At 43.7% G+C, this 16,841-nt stretch overlaps 1 protein-coding gene and 1 long non-coding RNA gene across 3 annotated transcripts; both read right to left on the bottom strand.

The window, feature by feature from the left end:
• Window positions 1-235: 235 nt before the first annotated feature.
• Window positions 236-16,516, bottom strand: LOC123374187 (mannose-binding protein-like). 2 transcript variants are annotated; one of them, XM_045023831.1, is made up of 7 exons: window positions 16,434-16,516; window positions 12,532-12,752; window positions 11,810-11,944; window positions 10,630-10,713; window positions 9,628-9,775; window positions 2,065-2,218; window positions 236-303 (listed from the first exon to the last, which is right to left on the bottom strand). In XM_045023831.1, the coding sequence occupies exons 2-6, from the start codon at window positions 12,728-12,730 to the stop codon at window positions 2,134-2,136; spliced, it is 651 nt and encodes a 216-aa protein (XP_044879766.1). In that variant the 5' UTR covers window positions 12,731-12,752; window positions 16,434-16,516; the 3' UTR covers window positions 236-303; window positions 2,065-2,133. The 2 variants fall into 2 exon arrangements, with proteins under 2 accessions (XP_044879766.1, XP_044879767.1); XM_045023832.1 differs by having other exon boundaries at window positions 239-303; window positions 9,746-9,775; window positions 16,434-16,514.
• Window positions 6,555-7,179, bottom strand: LOC123374188. The gene is made up of 2 exons (XR_006581025.1): window positions 6,898-7,179; window positions 6,555-6,694 (listed from the first exon to the last, which is right to left on the bottom strand). It is a non-coding gene; the product is annotated as an uncharacterized LOC123374188 (long non-coding RNA).
• Window positions 16,517-16,841: the final 325 nt, after the last annotated feature.

Here is a 16,841-nt window from a genome sequence, read left to right as displayed (position 1 = left end):
CTGGCATGCCAGCCGCTCTCTCCAAGGCTGATCCTCCATATTACTCAAAGCTAAACAGATTGCTGTGTTCAGTCTATATAATAGGCTATAATTTTGACTGCCTGGATTTGTTACAGGGAAGGAAACATGAAAAAAGAGACATGTCTCACCAGGGGACATCAACAAGGGGAAACTTGGAACATGGCATTGTTAGATATTGCTACAGAATTAAGTTTCTTGTAGGGAGCGTTACACTTATGATTAAAGCCGCCTCATGAGTGCTTAGCTTTACTCCAGCCACTTTCACCAGCATGATCCAGGCATCTAAAGTAGAGAATAAGCCCAGTGTAGATATTTGCTAACTGTGCCCTTTTAGAAGTTCACTCCTCTGCCCACAAAGCCAGGCAATACACCCGCGATGGTATGTACTTTGCACCAAGGAAGAAACCTCTCAAAAGTGAAGAGTGGGTGCAGTTTGTGAGTGTTAAGGTTTAACAGCCACTTTTCCTGGGCAAAACTGCCTCCAGGCAGTGCGGCTCAGCATCGAGCCAGCCTGCTGAGCAGATCAAGGGCTCCATTTAGGCCGATCTCTCTTTTGCAACATGCATGTGTTTGCCAATAATCTAAAGCTCAAGTGGATTATAAGTCTGAACTTTGTTATTCATTTGCAAAACCTTCAGCAGACGATTGCACTTCTGAATGTTACATTGTTGGGGTTGGTGAACAAATATTGCTTTGCTGGGCTACTTGTACTGAATGTTGTAATCCAGATAGTTCTAGTTCTCTCCCTTTTCCTGGCCCAGGCCTCTCATCGCCCCTCTAAATCTGTTTCTTTGGCTTTCATTTTCAGATGCATCTACATGCAGAAGAGGCCTGATTCTCTACTAGTCCTGGCCTGATTTAATCATTTACATCTCTGCCAAGTGAGTGTAAAATGCTCCTGAGATGGGGGTAAATTATCCACAACTATTGCCCCCCTACCCCGAATCTCTGCACAATGGCTGAGGCACAGGCTAGATTCAGAGAGCATTGCACATAGATAAACATCAAGGCTATTTTACCCAGAACCCTGAATGCAGGTGACAGTGACAGCTCCCAGCCAGCTTTGAAGGGGACTGCACAATTCTTCATAAGCACATCCAAAATACACCCAAAATACGGTCTTTGGAATATTTCTTAAATAGCCTTTAAAGCCTAAAGCCATTATATAAGTCTGCCAGTTTCTCTTCCGAGACAGAATCGCACAACTCTGCTGCTCTTCTTGATATTAGCGACCCAAAGTGTTCAAAAATTGCAAGTCAGACCCCGCTTTGTATTTAGGTTCTCGGCTGTGAGCCTTTTCTTGGGTCACATTTGTAAACTCATTCCCCACAAGGGCTAGAAACTTACTTTTATCTGAAATGAAAACTCAGATTCTCACCATTGCACCAGCAGCTTTGACTTTAAGATAAACACCACATATCAAACCCACATTACAGTCTAAAATTGCAGCATAACATCAGCATTTCTGTACTTTAGCCCAGAGGTTCTCAACCTTTTTCTTTCTGAGCCCCTCCCCCACCCCAACATGTGATAAAAACACCAGGTCCCACCTATGCCACAACAACTGGTTTTCTGCATATAAAAGCCAGGGCCGGCATTAGGGCAATTGCCCGGGGCTCCATGCCACAGGGCGCCCCATGAAGCTAAGTTGCTCAGGCTTCTGCTTCAGCCCCGGGTGGCAGGACTCAAGGCTCCAGGCTTCAGCCCTGCATGGCAGGGCTTAGGCTTTGTGCCCTGGGCCCCAGTGAGTCTAACGCTGATCCTGCTTGGCGGACCCCCTAAAACCTGCTCGCAACCCCCTAAGGGCCCCTAGGCCCCTGGTTGAGAACCACTGCTTTAGCACACATATGTGAAAACTAGTGAGCATGCCCAGTAAGCATGCTTAGAGGAGTCAGAATGGCCTAGAGGTTAGAGCTCTAGGTTAGAGCACTGGAGTAGGACTCAGGAGACCTGAGGCCTTGGCTCTGCTATTGGCTGATATTGCGCACTCCACTGCCCTGTGCCTTGGTTTCCCCACTGTAAAATAGGAATAATGATACTGACCTCCTTTGTAAAGCGCTTTGAGAACTACTGCTAAACAGTGCCATAGAAGAACTAGCCCTCCTAGCTGCGTCACCTTGCCCAGCTCACTGCATGTGTGCAGGGGCACAGACAATTCAAACAAATCCATTCCTGCTCCCACGGCTTCTCCTGCTTCCTGTACAGAAAAAGAAAACCTGCATTATAAAGCCTGTGGGTTACACTACCGTTCTCACTGTAGCATTTTTCACCCACTTTGCCCAGATGTGACTGACCTTGCAAGGTAGGAGAGAATCAAGCCCAAGGTGTTTCTTAAAACTTCTCTAAATTAAGGAGCTACAAGTTTTGAGATTGAATATAAAAATATGGACAAGTATTTGGGCTGTCTACCTTAAAGGACCTTGCAGCGGGGTAATACTGTGAGTTAGTAACCCCTGAAGGTCTATCCCAGGTGTGATAGACCCAGGCCAGTTGGGTACAACAAAGTAGTAGAAGGAAGATATACTGTCCACTGGATTAGCAGTTTTCTGTTCCCTGACTGACCTGAGCAGGGGCTGTGCCAGGCTAATGAGAACACCTGACTCTACTTAACCTGCAAAGAGTCAGGTGAGGCCACTGAGGTAATGTGAACACCAGACTCTAATTAAGGTCCTTTTTGATACTATAAAAGGGATCACTCTAGTCAGGCTGGAGGGACCTAGGGAGAGGAAATGTGGCTGAAGGGCTGGTTAATGAAGACACCCTCAAGCCATCAGTAAGGGTGAAGAAGAGAGAAGCGGGAGAGCTGTGGGGAAGTGGCCCAGGGAAATGTAGCAACTCTGGCAGTGAAAGGTCAGCTGCCAACAACTGCTGCCATTAGGGTCCCTGGGCTGGAACCCGGAGTAGAGGGCGGGCCCGGGTTTCTCCCCGCCCCCGCCACCCACAACTACATAAACACATCCTGGGAGGGGAAGTCAGGCCCCTGTCAGGACAGGAGGCTAAACTGTTCTGAAATAAGCCCTAGGGACAACAGAGACTGTGGGAGTTCTCTCACCAACCTCCTTGCTGGCTTATGATGAAAAGGGCTCCGTAGACTGTAACCCTGGCCCTAGAGAGAGAAGGGCTACATGGAGGGTTGCAGTGAGCCCTGGGGCTAGCACAGGGGTAGGCAACCTATGGCATGCGTGCCGAAGGTGGCACGTGAGCTGATTTTCAGTGGCACTCACACTGCCCGGGTCCTGGACATCGGTCTGGGGGGTTCAGCATTTTAATTTAATTTTAAATGAAGCTTCTTAAACATTTTAAAAACCTTATTTACTTTGCATACAACAATAGTTTAGTTATGTATTATAGACTTATAGAAAGAGACATTCTAAAAACGTTAAAATGTATTACTGGCATGCGAAACCTTACATTAGAGTGAATAAATGAAGATTCGGCACACCACTTCTGAAAGGTTGCCAACCCCTGGGCTAGCATATACCGCCTAGAAGTGCAGGACCCATGGGGACAAGGTCAGAGCTCTGCCACAACTGGTGTTAAAAGTGGGATCGTGATTGTTCACAGCGTGGCAGAACAAAGAGGTTTTTTATATTAAAAAAAAAAAAGTCCACTGGGGTTTTTGTTTTTTGTTTGTACCACAATGGAGGAGGTGGTGAGAGCGCTGGCGCAAGCCACAGCAGCCCAGCAGGAGGCAACCCGGGCTCAGGCAATGGCGCAACAGGCGTCCATGAGGTTACAGCAGGAAACCAACCAATTATTAATGAGCCAGAGTTGCTACATTAATGATGAAAAGGGCTCAGTAGACAGTAACCCTGGCCCTAGAGAGAGAAGGGCTATGTGAAGGGTCGCAGTGAGCCCCTGAGGCTAGCATATGCCGCCTAGAAACGCAGGACCCATGGGGACAAGGTTGGAGCTCTGCCACACAGGGCTAGAGTGTAGCTGCCTGTTTAGCTAGTGCTCAGGGTGGGGGTTGGGGGGAACACAGAGCACAAGGAACCTTTCCCTTTGCATGCCTCAAGCTGAAGCCAGGGGAGTACTTTAGGGGGCAAAGGGATTGCCTCCAGCAGTACATCTCTGGGGGTTCACACCACATTCAAGAGGGGAAAGTGGAGCATAATGTGCTTGGATAGGGATTTTGCATAGTGCCTCAGTGAGCTCCCTCTGAATTGGTGGAGCTGTGCACCATCTCCTACTCTGGCCTGTGTCTAAAAGGCACAATTTAGATTCAAGTGAGCTATTTGGATTTTTGACTGCAGTCAATATAGAGAGGGCAGCAGGACTGAATTGCCCAACCTCCCACACTTCTGATTGCCTGCCTCACCAAGGAGCTTCTTTGGGATCTTTTCAAACACAAACCACGAGGTAGGGTGGGAGATTCAGAGATGTAAACAAGCAGGACTAGTTAAGGACTGTAGCGCCTTCATTTGCCAAAGCATCTAGGGAACAGGAACTCAAAACACAAGCAAAACAACATAGGGCAGCTTGGGGGATCTGAAAGGAACCCAAAGCTGTCATGAGATCTGAATAATATAGTTTACCACAATGTACACAGAGAGACCCCTGCTCCTGTTAAGGGTGAAATCACAGATATCAAAATAAAACCACTGCTGTATTCCTGAGCTGACCAAGGCCCTGAATGAACAACACAGCTGAGCACATGCCTAACTTTACCACTAGCCTCACTGAAGTCAAATAGAATTACTCATGTGTTTGAAGTTAGGCACATTCTCAAGTACCTTACTGAATCAGAGACCATGGGCGTTCTGTACTAGAGGAGGAGAGTAAGAAGTTCAGTGGTTCCAATAATCTTCTCAATGGTTGGATGCTCATTCCACACCAAACTTCAGCTGTTTGAAGTGTATCCATTGTGAAGTTGTCTCCAGTGCTGGAATGGGGGTGGCAGGCACCATGGGAAAGAGCAGTTACACAGAAACATGTCTCTCCCACTGCAGACCTGCCAGAAGCCTCTTGCAGGAACAATGTACAAGCTCATCAATGTGGGATCAAAATGTGTGACTAGTTGGACACATTCAAGAAACACCTCTCCACAGTCTTCTCCCCTGAAGCAGAAAGCTGAGTGCTGAACATTAATGCTGCTTGAAACAGCTTCAGGGTCACAGAACATGGAGAGAACGCTAATTGCAGGTGCCACAGGATAAAACTAAGCCCCAGGAGACAATTAGGATGACCAGACAGCAAAGGTGAAAAATTGGGACGGGGGTGGGGAGTAATAGGAGCCTATATAAGAAAAAGACCCAAAAATCAGGACTGTCCTATAAAATTGGGACATCTGGTCACCCTAGAGCCAATACATCTGATCTGGCCATGCTGCCAGAGCTGAAGGGTTTGGGAGAGTGCTCCTTAGAGGCAAAAGGCTGTGTCTTGGCTGATTTCCAGAGGGTCTACACCAGGGATTGGCAACCTTTGGCATGTGGCCCACCAAGATCCCGAAGAAATGAAAACACAGAACCAACAGCTGCATCAGCATTTCAACTAAAAAACCAATATGAAATGTTTTCATTTTTGAAAATATATTAATTCTGATGGGGGCTTATGAAATGGGCTCCAAGAGAGTATTTTCATGCAGCTCAAGGAACACAGAAGTATATTTGGGATGTTGTATGATATTCCAAAACTCCTCACTATACCTGAAGAAGACCTACACCAGCAATGCAGGGCACTAGAGACATGCGTGATATTGATGCAAGTGATTTAGGTGATGAACTGAAAGCCCTTTCAAGGTACATTTCAGCAGGATCAACTCCAAAGGCTGTTCTGGAACATATGTGCACAAATAAGATGACCACCCTCTTTCCAAATGCTTTTGTTGCTCTGCGCATACTTCTAACACTTCCTGTAACAGTTGCCAGTGGAGAACGCAGCTTCTTCAAGCTGAAGTTAATAAAAACACATCTACGCTCCACAATGACACAGGAGAGGCTGGTCGGCCTTGCAACCATCTCAACAGAGCATGAGCTGGCCCAGATTGTGGACCTTCAGGAAGCAGTTCAAATCTTTGCAACCAAGAAGGCACGGAAAACACTACTTTGATTATTCAAACAGATAAAAATGCCAGTGTTTACTATGCAGACAAGAAAAGTTATATTTGCTGTTCAGGCATTTGAAAGTTAAGTGTTACTTAAATTTTTTGAACAAGGCATTTTAAGTTGTTAGTTCTCCTTTATTGGGGTAGGTTGCAGAGCAGTACCATGAGAGGACTAGAGCAGGAAGAAGGCAGAATTGAGACCTTTCAAAGTTTTGGCCCAAGTGAGGGGATATGGGGGCATCAGAGAAAAAACACTAAGAAGCGGTATAAAAGTTGTGCAGAAGTGAGTGAAATATTCCCTCATAATTACATATAGCCTTTGCTGGTTTAATAATGGGTAAGACTGGATTAGAAAATGGAGCATTCCATTTTAATTAAAATATTCTCTCTAAATTATTTTTAGAAAGCTTTACATTTCCCTGAAGGATGATTATATTTACTTTCCACATTTACTGTTCCCCAATTATTCCAAATCACAAAACTTATATATGTTTCTATAAGATTTTTATTTGGTTAAAAATAATTGAGAATATAGATTCATTTCAAGGAATGAATGGTAAGCAGGGAATTCTGAAATTGTCACTCTATTTACGGCAGTGTTTCTCAAACTGGGGCCGGTTTGTTTACCTGCCCTGTCCGCAGGTCTGGCCGATCGCGGCTCCCGCTGGCCGCGGTTCGCCGCTGCAGGCCAATGGGAGCTGCTGGAAGCAGCGGCCAGTATGTCACTTGGCCTGTGCTGCTTCCAGCAGGCCCCATTGGCCTGGAGCAGCGAACCGCGGCCAGTGGGAGCCGTGATCGGCCGAACCTGCGGATGGGGCAGGTAAACAAACCGGCCTTACCCGCCAGGGGCTTTCCCTACACAAGCAGCGACCCCAGTTTGAGAAACACCGATTTACGGTTTTTGCTCCTTCACTTTTAGAATTTCAAATCAAGATCTTTTTTTAACAAAGTATGGATTTTAAAAAAGAGAGACATATCTTATAGGCAAATACCTCAAGAGATAAGATGGCTCCTATCATTCGCAGGTATGAGTCTTTTGCCCACACAAATGGATTTCTCATGTCTGTCACTTGCATAAGCAGCAAAGAATCCTGTGGCACCTTATAGACTAACAGACGTTTTGCAGCATGAGCTTTTGTGGGTGAATACCCACTTCTTCGGATGCAAGTGAAGAAGTGGGTATTGCATCCGAAGAAGTGGGTATTCACCCACGAAAGCTCATGCTGCAAAACGTCTGTTAGTCTATAAGGTGCCACAGGATTCTTTGCTGCTTCTACAGAACCAGACTAACATGGCTACCCCTCTGATACTTGTCACTTGCATGTGGCATATTTTAGATTATCTTTGATGCTCATTGTGGGAAACTGGATGGTTCAGATGTTGGCCAGGGGAGATGGAACCATTCACATTTTCTGCAAGATACCTGTCCAAATATAGCGCTGATCAGTAACTGAAAGTTGGTGCTATCTAATGGCTGACAAATAGCCTATTGGATATACAATATGTGGATTGTCTTTGTTAAACTCCAAGTGAACAGGTCACAAAACCCACCACAATGCTCTTGAGTCAGTCTCAGATGAGAGATCAAATTACTCTGATCCCTGTAGCCGGGAGAACAAAAGGATTCTTCATATCCAGTAGAATGTCTCTTTCCTAACATAAATATCTGAGGTCTGTCTTTTAGGGACTGAAGTCTTTCCTGCATTTTCATATCATAAATATTAACTAAAAACTCACAAAAAAACCTTTAAAAGCCCTAGTTTTCATAGCTGCAGGACACCAATTAATGAAGAAAAGGAACACATTTCACTTGAGAATTACCAAGCTGTGTTACCAATGATGACAAGGAAAATATAATACAGATCTGCGTATGCTCTAGAATATGTGTATCCTTCTCCAGTACCAATAATTACCTTTCTACTGCTGTAATGTGGCTCCCTGTGGCCTGGTCTGTGCAAAAAAAAAAAAGATTTCACTAGTCATGATATAAAATTAATACCACAATGGCTGCTACTGTATCATGGAAGAGGATAGGATTGCTACAGAATAGTGGATTTAGACTTGGGTGGAAGTAGAAGGATACTGCTAAAAGAATCTGCTCAAAATTTTCAACAACTTTATATTTGCTGCTTTAGAGTCTTTTTTGTTTCCCTGAGACAACACAAATTTTTAAGCAATAATTCATAGTTTCATTATTTGTCTTTCTCCTTCTTTCATGGCCTCTCTGCCTCTGTTTTTCAGATCCAGTGTTTGCAGCGAGGAAACGTAGTATTCTTTCGCATTCTATTCTAGTCTACAGAACATATGAAAAGGCCCAGAGTGGAGAGATCTGTACGCAGTGCATAATATAAAAACCACTATTAGGTGAATAGCATACAAACATGTCTGTCTCTCAAATTGGACAGATATACATTCTTATCTTAATGTAACTCTAACACGACATATTTCACATACAAGTCAACTGACAAGGGCCAGCTTGTGCTTTTGGGTGATGATTCTGCCCCTTAAGTGTAACACAGAAATCACTTTAGCTGGGAATACAGGTGTCCTTCATTTTTCTAGTTGTCTGATCCTTGAAAAAGTGAGGGTTATACTATGCATTATGGCTGAGTCTGATGCTATTTGAAGTTTTTCCTAAAGCCCCAGGTTGCTATGTAAGACGCTTAGAAAAAGGTTTCTAGCCCTCCTGGTTGCAGAGGAAAGGTTGAAAATATTAAACTTAAAGGCTCATAACGCAGAAGCAAATAAAGAGAACCCTAAACCTATTTTAAAAAAAAACTTATGATTTTAAAGCTAATCTAATGATTAGCTTGACTCATGATTTTTGAATGCTTGGGGTTAGCAATACAGCTTTTGAGAAGGGAGGGCTTTGTGAATTTCAGCTAGCTTTGTAACTCAAAACACTTCTAAATTTTGAGAGGCTGACAAACCCTCAGACTTCCAAAGTGTTGATTATCTGGCTAGCAGCAGAATGACTGAGAAGAAAAGTCATATTCAAATTCCTTCCCCAAGAGAAAGGTGTAGTTCGGTACTTCATTTCTGGCTGATTGGTTTGGAACAAAGAGTTCTTACAACATTTTGCATATACATGTTGTGTGTTACAATGCCACCTAGTGGCAAGAGTGTAACAGGAGTGGAGTGAAGATAGTTGGCATGAGTTTGCATTTGTTCAGGTGCATGGATCCAGATTCCCAGGAGGATTTTACTAGAGGATTTTGACTGAAGATGGGTGAAAAATTAAGGGCTGAGTCTTATAAAAACTTACTACCAAGTGATTGGAATAGTCCCATTGAAAGGATGAGGGAAGTCAGTGGGGTTATTTCTGTTTGTTAGGCTATGACCCTGTGTGGCAGAGCTCTGACCTTGCTCCTGTGGGTCCTGCGCTTCTAGGCAGTTTATGCTAGCCTCAGTGGCTCACTGTGACCCTCCACGTAGCCCTTTTCCCAGTTTCCCAGTTTGTGTAAGTTACAGGTTCTCCATTCAGATACAGAAATTTGCCTTCAGTTTGCACATCAGACATCCCTAAATATGCTTGTTCTGAATCTTTCAATATTTCTCACAAGGCTGTGTTCTCAGCATGATTGTGTGGACAGGCGAGTGCACCTCCAGCTTTTGTGCACAGGGATTTTCCATTTTCAAAAGAATCTTTTGTACCCGTTGACATAAATGTTTTCTTACCAACACTCTTGACCCGCCGAAAAGAAAAAACTAGAAACAAAAGAGATCATTAAAATGAAAATTGTACATGCATTATGGGGGAAGTTAACCTCTCTGTAAGAATTTACTCACAAAACACTAGGCACATTCATTGCACTTTGTAAGTAACAAATTACACTTATACAAATAATATGACTTCTGCCAACATTATAGATGAAACTGTGCTAGCAGCAACTATTTGGAAACAGAACAGCAGCTAGCTGGTTTCTTGAATGATTTCCAGGACAAATATGAACGGAGATTTTTTGACTGAAAAACCATGTTATAAAATTGTACTACAGAGAAAGGGAGATGAATACACAGTAGCATTTCCCACTGTTGCACTAAAATGAGGGAAAATTCACCTCGGGCATATATGGTGGAAGAGTTAGTGAAGACAGGGAACTTATACTTTATTCACTGTGTCATCTAAGCCTGCTTAGAGCAGATGAAGACAACCCACTCTCAACAACCAGCTGAGCTCTTTCACCCTGGATATCCCTATGGCAATGATGTCTAGGACTCTGTGCATTAGTGCTCTCATCACTGCTACCACCAGTGCAACTGAGCCAGTAGTAGTGCAGATGTTAGCATAGAGAAAACTCTTGGGAAAATTGCATTTGTCCATATAACAAAGCCCTTGCACAATAACTGGGCATGGCTTAGTGATAACTGGATGTTGGCATGGCTCGGACTGGGAGGAATCTACACTGTCAAGGCAGGCTCGGATTGAAGCCCATTTGTTAGGGGCAGTGTGTGGGAGAAGGCTGTACAGTGTTTAAGCTGCTATTATCACCCCTTTACTTGCAAAGATTCCTCCCTCCCTCTCGCCACCCCAAAAATACAATCATTTAAACATATCTCACACTTTTGGTGTCTGCTAATGTCAGCTTGAAGAGTCTGGATATTCTTTTCCAAAGCAGTTACTTGTCTTTGAAGAGCATCAAATGCTAAGAAAAACAGTTGGGGAGTCATGTAATAAATCATTTCAAAATTACCATACAATCATTGCTTTTGACTCGCCAGTTGCCTAGCTGCTACAGTATGGGTGGGCTGCATGATGCCCTAACCAGGGGTCGCCAGCTCCAAAAATATTCACAACATGACTACAGCTGGGATAACTGATTTTTTGGTTCACTGGCAGTTTTGCAATTCAACAACAACAACAAAAATAAAAAACAGATAAATAAACAACCCCCACATTTTGTGTAAAATGTATTCTTTTGATTTTGAGTTTTAACATTTGTAATGAAATTGAAGGAAAATTTGAAACAAAAAAGAATTTTGAATAAAAAACCTGAACTTTCATTGAAAAAGTGTCAAAACAAAACATTTCAGAATTTTTCAGAATTTGTTTTCTCCAACCAAAATAATTGAGTGAAATTGACACAGATTTGCAAAATATTTTGGTTGACCTAAATCAGCATTTGTTGTTGAAAAAAAATTTTGGATGACAAATTTCAGCCAGCTCTAAAAATGTCATCTTTGCTTTCTTAACTGGGAACCCAAACATCATTTCAAACTGGGTACTGGTACACACACAATAATCAGATGTGGATCTTCTCTCTGTCACTGCTCACCACTTCCACTTAATCAGAATCAGTCATCTGTGTGTGGGGATAGCTCTAGGGATTAATTTTTTTCCAGTTAGAATATTTTTTTTAAGTGTGTTTCTACAGAGTAACCAAATGTGTTCCACCCAAAGATGGAAAGCAAAGAGAAACAATGATTGGGAAGAGGAGCAAAAGGGAAAAAAATCAGTTATCTTAAAAGAGGAGGAGATAAAAATAACACATCTCCTAGAATTTAATCTGTAGGCAAAGGTGAATCATGTCATTCACATTTCAGGGAATATTTCCATATTGCTTGGGTTTGTCCCCTGTTCTCCTATACAGTAGTTGTAACATGTCAATTACCATTTATTCTCCCCAAAGCTTTTGGAGAGCTCTTCACCCCCAAATAGTGATGAAAAGAAATACAGGACATTGCCATGAGCCTACCAAATTTCTCCATGCAAAATGTGACAACAGATATTGACCAAAATACCTGAGTCAGAGAGAGTTGACTTCTCACTTGCACTTTCTCCCTTTTGTCCTTTTTCGCCTTGTGGTCCTTGATCTCCTTTTGTTCCCTGAGGTCCTGCCTTTCCAGGGAAACCCTGCAAACCCCTCAGTCCTGCTCCTAGTGTTTGGTTAAAAAGAAAGCAGTTAGCAAAAAATATTCCCAACCAGCTCTACTGGGATATTTAAAATTGGACTGGACAAAGCAGTCAATAATTCACTTTAGGAAACAAACCTGCTGTGAGATCTACAAATGAGCTCTAACTTCTGTGAGAATAACTGTTAATCAACTATTCTTATGAGAAATCACATATACATGGAATAGCATTGTAAATGCATTACAGTGCTTTTAAACATGGGCCCCGATCCTGCAAGCTGCCCTGTGCAAGCAGATCCCCACATCTGTAGAGCACCAAGTAGAAGTTAATGAGGCTCTGACTGGGCACGAGGGCCTGCCTGCGTGGAACAGCCTGCAGGGCTTCTGCCAAAGCTAGAGGGGAAAGTGAAATTGATGGATGCTTTTTCTCATGATGGGGCATAAGAGCATACTTAAAAGCAGCCAGAGGAGAGAGAGAACATTTAAAGTTCCAAGAGAGAGACAGAATCAGAGAAGGACCCAGGGAAGGCAGAAGACAAAGGATGATAGCGCCAAGGGGACTGTTAGACGGGTCACAGATATAATCTTGGTAAATGATTACAGCACTTTACCTTGATCTCCCTTTTCTCCTTTGGGACCCTCTTTCCCATCTCTTCCATCTCTGCCTGGTAAACCATTGGTTCCAGGAGCACAACATTGAATGACAGGGCATGAATTCATGTTCTTTTCATGTTTATTTATATCCACACCTGATGCCATCATCAACGCCATGGCCAGAACCAGAGCTTTGAAAGGCTGACAGAGATGCATTGTCAAGCCTGTAGATCTGTGACTAATAAAAAAGGAATAATCACATAAGCACCTGTACATAGGTTGTTCTAACGTCACTGAGTAGGAGATACACCTCCAAGGTCAAGATTCTTAGGACCTGGTTCTCATTTGCATTAAGGCCCCTTTACACCATGCTAGCAGTGTAAAAGAGCCTTAAAAAGAGTGACGGCAGGATACTAGTGAGGGGAGGTTTCTGAGAGCTATTTGGGCCTTGTTGATTCATATTGTGAGCTGTGATTGGGGAAGGGGAAGATTTGGAAGTTCAGTTCAAAGAAGCCCAATAAGAGCTACAAGATAAAGAATCTGGGAAGCCCCAGGTTTAGTCCGTAGTCTGTTGTAGACTACACGATGAAGTCTATAGCAGACCATAGATATTAGAAAGGGAAAACACCTATTAGAATAGGTCTTCCAGGCGATCATCCATGATTTTATTAGTGTTATTAGTGTTATCTTATTAGTGTTCATGAGCTTATTAGTGTTATGTTCTATCTTATTTTAAATGTAAAAGTACTATGGGCTTTGTTCTCCTGAAGGACTCATATGGAATTTGAACCAGGGACTGCTCAAACTCAAAGGCAGAAATCTAAACCAACCAGCTATTTTGCCTGAACGTGTGATTAGGGCTCCACAGATATCAGGAGTGAACTACATCCGATCACATTCTTTTCATCTACATAGATGCTCATCACTAATCCCAATGCAAATAAAAAATAAATTAAAATACAATGAGTTTGAGGCATTGTTTCCATGTAACTGCTGCCTGATTGCTTCCCAATTAATACTTGATGGGCAATTGAATTTTGCATATAAATAAGGTATGTCACTGTCTCATTATCATCCCTGAAGTACTCTTGGATTCCATGCATGGTGACTCCAAGGGGCATATATCAAAGCAATGAGAACAACAGAAGTCATTGTGTGGCTAATTCTCTGCTTGATTAATTCTCTGCTTGATTAATGAGTCTCTAATTTGAGGCAATCAGGTGCAGGAATTAAAGAATTTTGTATAGAGCTGAAATAAACAGCAAACTGCCATGAATATCATTTTACTTCAACTTTTAGGTCGTTGGGCCAAATACTGAAAGCCAGTGATTCTCCTTTCACATCTGCCAGACAGTGTGAAATCAGGAGTAATGCCAGTTAAGTCAGTGAAGATCTAGTTTGAATAAAACTTGTGTAAGGGAGAAGAGAATTCAGCGCAATGGGACTTTTGCCATTAACTTCAGTGGGACCTGGATTTAGTGCTCTTTCTTTTTAAGCTTCACAAAAAGTTATCCAATCCTTAGCCCGACTCCCGTATTTCCTTTCCCCAAAGACTAATGCACAGTCCTTCCACAGAGCTAGAAACAAAACATACTTCTGGACCTACTTGTGGAGAACTGAGCTTCTTGGCACTAGCTAACAGACCACTGACCCCCCCAGAGCTAACAATGTGATCTAGGAAATCACAGCCTTGTTTCTTCCTGCTCTAACCGTTAGGGCACATTTTGTTGGGCATTGGGAATAGACACGACTCAGGCGTGATAATTTGCTAATCTTCCAACAAAAAGTGTTAATCTCAAATCTTCACTGGCTACCCATGCTCTCCTCCCTTCATCTCCAAACAAGGAAACAGTGAGAAATTAAGAGAAACAAGAAAAGTGAGCACTGAAGGAAAAACTCATTGCAACCCATTGTTCAATAACAGCTGATGAGGCCATAGGGTAACAGTGAGGACAATTTCAAAATAAAAAGTTATTCAGCTTGCCAAAAAAACCCTGATGCTGCCCCTCCAAAAATTCTACCTCACCTACTCCCTCCCTTTGCTATTTGCCAGTGCTTAAGACTCCTACTGATGTTTTGCAGCTTGCCTGCCCTGGCATCCCACACATATGTACCCTCTTATTCGGTTCTCTGCTGCTGCTTTGTTCCTCTCACTTCCATACACGGAGAGCTGAAGTGCCTGCCTAGCTATTGCAAAATGGTGGTGGGACTCTCTGGCTGGTCCCATCACTCCCTGTGCAGCACCCCAGAAAAGTCCTGAAGATTTTCTGTCCCAACACCCCTGCTGATGGTTTAGGTAAGAAGCACAAATGGCTGCTCTTCTTGTATTGACTTTTTCCATTTTCCCCCCAACTGCTGATTCCTCAACCGAAGGGAACAGGCAAAGAATAGCTTTTCACAGAAATAGCAAAAAGATAGATCTACCACACTTACTCATGTTGAGTAATACCCTACTCCATGAGTATTTCCAGTGGTTTCAATGGGGATTTCTCATGGAGTAAAGTATTACTCAGCATGAGTAAGGGTGACAGAATTTGACACCAGCTCTTTAGGAGAGTTATACCAGAGTGTGTCAGAACAGAATTTGGTCCCAAGTGATGCAGTGATTCTCCCCACTTATCCAAAATACAGTAAGAAATAGTTGAGAAAAAAGAGACATCTACTTACTCTATGCAGTGCTTAGTACTCTTTAAAAAACAGAAGTGGAATAAATGCAACACAAAGAGACATTTCTCACTGCCAGTTATAAGGGAAGCTAGGTGAAGAGAGACAGACTTTCTGGAATGACTGTTCACGATTAGCTTTGAAAATGAGTAGCAGACAGAATCTCATATTTCAGTAGGTGAAGTTCAATAGCTCTTTTTGTTGTACCATCAATAAGCCACCTATGGAACAATCTGTGTTCATGGTGACACAGCCAAGTACTTTGACTATAATTCATCAACATATAGACACCCACCAACATATAGACACTCACCCACCACTGACACCAAGGGTGAGGGGAAAGGCAACTGAGGCCACTGCCCCAGACCTGGGTTTAAAGGTAAGGTAAGGAAGGGGAGCTGAGACTGGCATTACCTCAATGGCAGGTCTAGGGTGCTGCAATTACTTTGGAGAGCCAATAGAGGGGGTGAGTGCTGGTGGAGACTGCCTCCTGTCTGCACTCACACAGGGCTGCCCAGAGCGGGGGGCGGGGGGCAACTAGGGCAATTTCCCCCAGGCCCCACAGGGGCCCCGCAAGCCCTGGCCCGACGGCAGTCTGGGTCTTCGGCAGCATTTCTGCAGCAGGGGGCCCTTCAATGCTGCTGAAGACATGGAGCAACTGAAGGGCCCCCCGCCGCCAAAATGCAGCCGAAGACCCGGACCACCACTGGGTGAGTACAAGCGCCACAGCTCCCCTGCTTTGCTCCAGGCCCCCTGAATCCTCTGGGCAACTGTGCACTCACACAGCACCAGAAGCCCTGACCAGCCCACTGCTGCCATGGAACGATTACATTGGTACAGAGACAAGGGTGGACAAAAACAGAGGGAGAGGAGAGAACAGAAATTGGCAAGAGGGGCCAGAGAGAAGGGGAAACAGCAAATGGGTACAATACGCTGGGTGAGGGGACAGAGGCCAGCAGTAGGAGAAGGAAACACCCAGGGAGTCGGGACAGGTGAAGGGTTGAATGCTCTTAGGCAAGAGGGAGTGGAGCAAAGAGATTGGTATGGGATTCTTGACTCTGTGGGACAGGACCACAGTAGCCTTGATTCTGCTTCTGGGCTTGGGCCCTGGAAATCCCAGTGGCAGCCCCATTGACACAAGAGTCACAACAAATGGCCGTTATCCCAGAAGCCTGAGACGCTAAAGGAGAAACTGCACAAATTCAGCTATTAGGGAAAATTTATCTCCAAATGGAGTCATCATCATCATCATCACCTTTCTCGTGCTGAGGTCACTGGGAAGCAGCAAGACCCAGAAATCAGCCAGTCACACCTGCTTGCAGAATAACTGCCTGAATTCCTTCTGACCCACTGTATCCAAACTGGAAAGTGAAGGCTTTAGTTTGCTCAAATTTTAATAATTACCTACCAGCACCTACTTTTACTTGCCCAATACACAATGAAGCGATGTGACGCACTGCCAGCTTATCTGAGGGATGATGTAACTGAATGCAGTGTACAAGAAACCTTAAGAAATCCAGTGGATTTCTCCCTAGCTGCATAAGGAAGCAATGTTAGACTTGCTAATAGAGGCAGTGAAAAGGTATTGACAATACTTATTGACAAAAGGTATTCCCGTGTTATCACTGTCCTTGCACAACTCTAGGGACTGAACACTGAACCT

This window comes from Mauremys mutica, chromosome 7 (genome assembly GCF_020497125.1).
Source record: "Mauremys mutica isolate MM-2020 ecotype Southern chromosome 7, ASM2049712v1, whole genome shotgun sequence".
In the NCBI taxonomy this organism is placed as follows: Eukaryota; Metazoa; Chordata; order Testudines; family Geoemydidae; genus Mauremys; species Mauremys mutica.
This window is presented reverse-complemented; position numbering and strand designations above follow the sequence as displayed.